Source organism: Alexandromys fortis, unplaced genomic scaffold (genome assembly GCF_014885135.2).
Source record: "Alexandromys fortis isolate MF-2015 unplaced genomic scaffold, M_Fortis_MF-2015_v1.1 scaffold_296, whole genome shotgun sequence".
Classification (NCBI taxonomy): Eukaryota; Metazoa; Chordata; class Mammalia; order Rodentia; family Cricetidae; genus Alexandromys; species Alexandromys fortis.
This window is the reverse complement of record NW_026068172.1, coordinates 594,111-596,741: the sequence shown is the minus strand read 5'-3', so window position 1 is coordinate 596,741 and position 2,631 is coordinate 594,111. Positions and strand designations below refer to the sequence as shown.

The 2,631-nt window shown below is 47.5% G+C and overlaps 1 protein-coding gene across 13 annotated transcripts in view; it reads right to left on the bottom strand.

Annotated features, from left to right (window-relative positions):
- Eps15l1 (epidermal growth factor receptor pathway substrate 15 like 1) overlaps window positions 1-2,631 on the bottom strand; it is an 81,833-nt gene that overhangs the window by 48,217 nt on the left and 30,985 nt on the right. For all 13 annotated transcript variants that reach the window (XM_050128406.1, XM_050128413.1, XM_050128410.1 and 10 more), the window contains one exon: window positions 131-190. In XM_050128406.1, coding sequence (XP_049984363.1) covers window positions 131-190 — 60 coding nt within the window. The remainder of the gene's footprint in view (window positions 1-130; window positions 191-2,631) is intronic.

The window sequence follows — 2,631 nt, the reverse complement described above, 5'->3', positions numbered from 1 at the left end:
AAATAAATAAATAAATAAATAAATAAATAAATATTAAAAAAAAAAAGATGTCACATAGAGACTCCCATACCCACCCCGTGAGTACTTCCTCAGGCCTCAAAAAGGGAGGAGCAGGACACAGAGGACTTACCACAGCAAACTCATCTCGGTCCAAATGTCCATCCTTGTCGATGTCACTGAGGTCCCAGACCTGCAATGGACAGACAGATACAAGGGGAGGAAGTACCTATAAAGTCTCACCCAGCACAAGCAACATCTGAGTTAATAGTGAATGAGGCCACAGCAAGCAGAGGCACTTAAGAAGCTGTGTACCTGTCTTTCCACACACCCCCACATACACACACACATACATATGTACACACACATGCACACACAAAGAGAGAGAGGGAGACAGGAGGGAGGGAGGGTGGGAGGGAGGGAGGGAGGGAGAGAAAGAAAGAAAGAAAGAAAGAAAGAAAGAAAGAAAGAAAGAAGGAAGGAGGAGGAGGAAGAAAAGGAGGAGGAAGAGGAAGAGGAGGAAGAAGGAGGAGGAGGAGGAAGAGGAAGAGGAGGAAAAGCATTTAAGAGCTGGTTTGTGACAAGAGACTATTGAGGGAGCGGTGGGGTACGTTGGGCGTCATGGAGGAGGGTCATCTTTCTATCTGTTGTTTCATTGGTTAAGTAATAAAGAAACTGCTTGGCTGGCCCTCATAGGTTAGAACATAGGTGGGTGGAGTAAACAGAACAGAATACTGGGAGGAAGAGGAAGTGAGCTCAGACTCGACAGCTCTGCTCTCTGGAGCAGAGACGCCATGCTCCCCTCTCCCGGGCAGACGTGAAAGCTCTGCTCTCTGAGGCAGAGGCATGAAGCTCAGACCCAGGATGGACGTAGGCTAGAATCTTTCCCGGTAAAACTGATGCTACACAGATTATTAGAGATGGGTTGACCGGGATATGAGAATTAGCCTGTAAGGGCTGGAGTTAATGGGCCAAGCAGCATTTAAAAGAATACAGTTTGTGTGTTGTTATTTCGGGGCATAAGCTGGCCAGCGGCCAGGGTGCTGGGGATGCAGCCCCGCTGCTCTTATTACAACAAGAGACTAAGGCAGGAGGATTGGAAGCTCAAGACCAGCCTGGAGTATACAGGTTATCTGTCGTGGTCTGAATGGAAATGGCCCCCATAGGCTCACATATTTGCATGCTTAGTCCTCAGCTGATGAGCTGTTAAGGATTAGGAGGTGTGGTCTTGTTGGAAGAGTTAGTTGTGTCACTGCAGGATAAATGCCCAAAGCAGGTCAGATCAAGTTTCTCCCTGCATCTCTGCCAGTGGATCAAATGTGTGCTCTCAACTACTGCTCCAGCACCGTGCCTGCCTGCCTGCCTGCCACCATGCTTCCTGCAGTGATGATCTCGGACTAACCTGAAACTGTAAGCAAACCTTAACTAAATGCTTCCTTTTTTAAGAGTTGCCATGATCATAGTGTCTCTTCACAGCAATATAGAACAGGGACTAAGACCCTACCTAAAAAGATCAAAACAAGAAATCAAAACAACCCTGCCACCCTGCAGCTCTCTGAAAACCATCCTCTGAGGGAGCTGAGGACCAAAGCTGAGACCTATACCCTTCCTAAAACATGTTCATTGTGCCTACAAAGGCTAGGATAAAAACCACATCCCAGGCAACTCTTTCAACTGAAAGCTGAGTCAAACTGGGGTCCTCTGCAGTTTTCTTAAGCCCTAAGACATCTTTCCAGCCCCTGTATCACAGATTTTAAAGTCTAATTTAAAATGTAACTGGAAATGCTGCACACGCCTGTAGTCTAGAACTTGACAGAGGCACATCTAATGAGCATCAGGAAATGATCTGAGAGCCACCGAGGACAATGTTTGCTGTTTTTAGGCTCTGCTGGAGGCTAGGGCCTTGGGCTCTGACTGAACACCCATGGTCCCTCTGTAGCAAGGCCTCACAGATGACAATAAGCTTGCCTGGCCCACATACACCAGGAAGCAGGCTGGCAGGATGAAGTCTTAGGCCACAGCCACATCCCTCTAAAGGAATCGTGGGGGGGTCTGGAGCCAAACACACTGCACTAATATGAACAAATCTGAGGTTCATTTTGATGAGGGGCTCCTGATGCAGGGTCCTGCTACAGACTGGGCTGGCCTCAAACTTTAGATCCTCCTACCTCAGTCTCTTGGGATTATAGGTATGCATGTCCACAGCCATCAAAACTAAGGCAGATAGATAGATAGATAGATAGATAGATAGATAGATAGATAGATAGATGATTGATGTGGGAGTGTCATATATCAATCTGTTGATTTCATTGGTTAAGTAATAAACACACTGCTTGGCCTGATAGGTTAAAGCATAGGTGGGAGGAATAGACAGAATAGGATGCTGGGCGGAAGAGGAAGTGAGGTCAGACTCTGCTCTGATCCCGGACAGCATGGACAGAGGCTAGAATCTTCCCGGTAAGCGCACCTTGGGGTGCTTACACACATCATTAGAAATGGGCTAGTCCAGGTGCGAGAATTAGCCTGTAAGGGCTAGAGTTCATGGGCCAAGCAGTGTTTAACTGAATACAGTTTGTGTGTTGTTATTTCGGGCATGAGCTAGCCAAGCGGCCGGGGTGTTGGGGACGCAGTCCC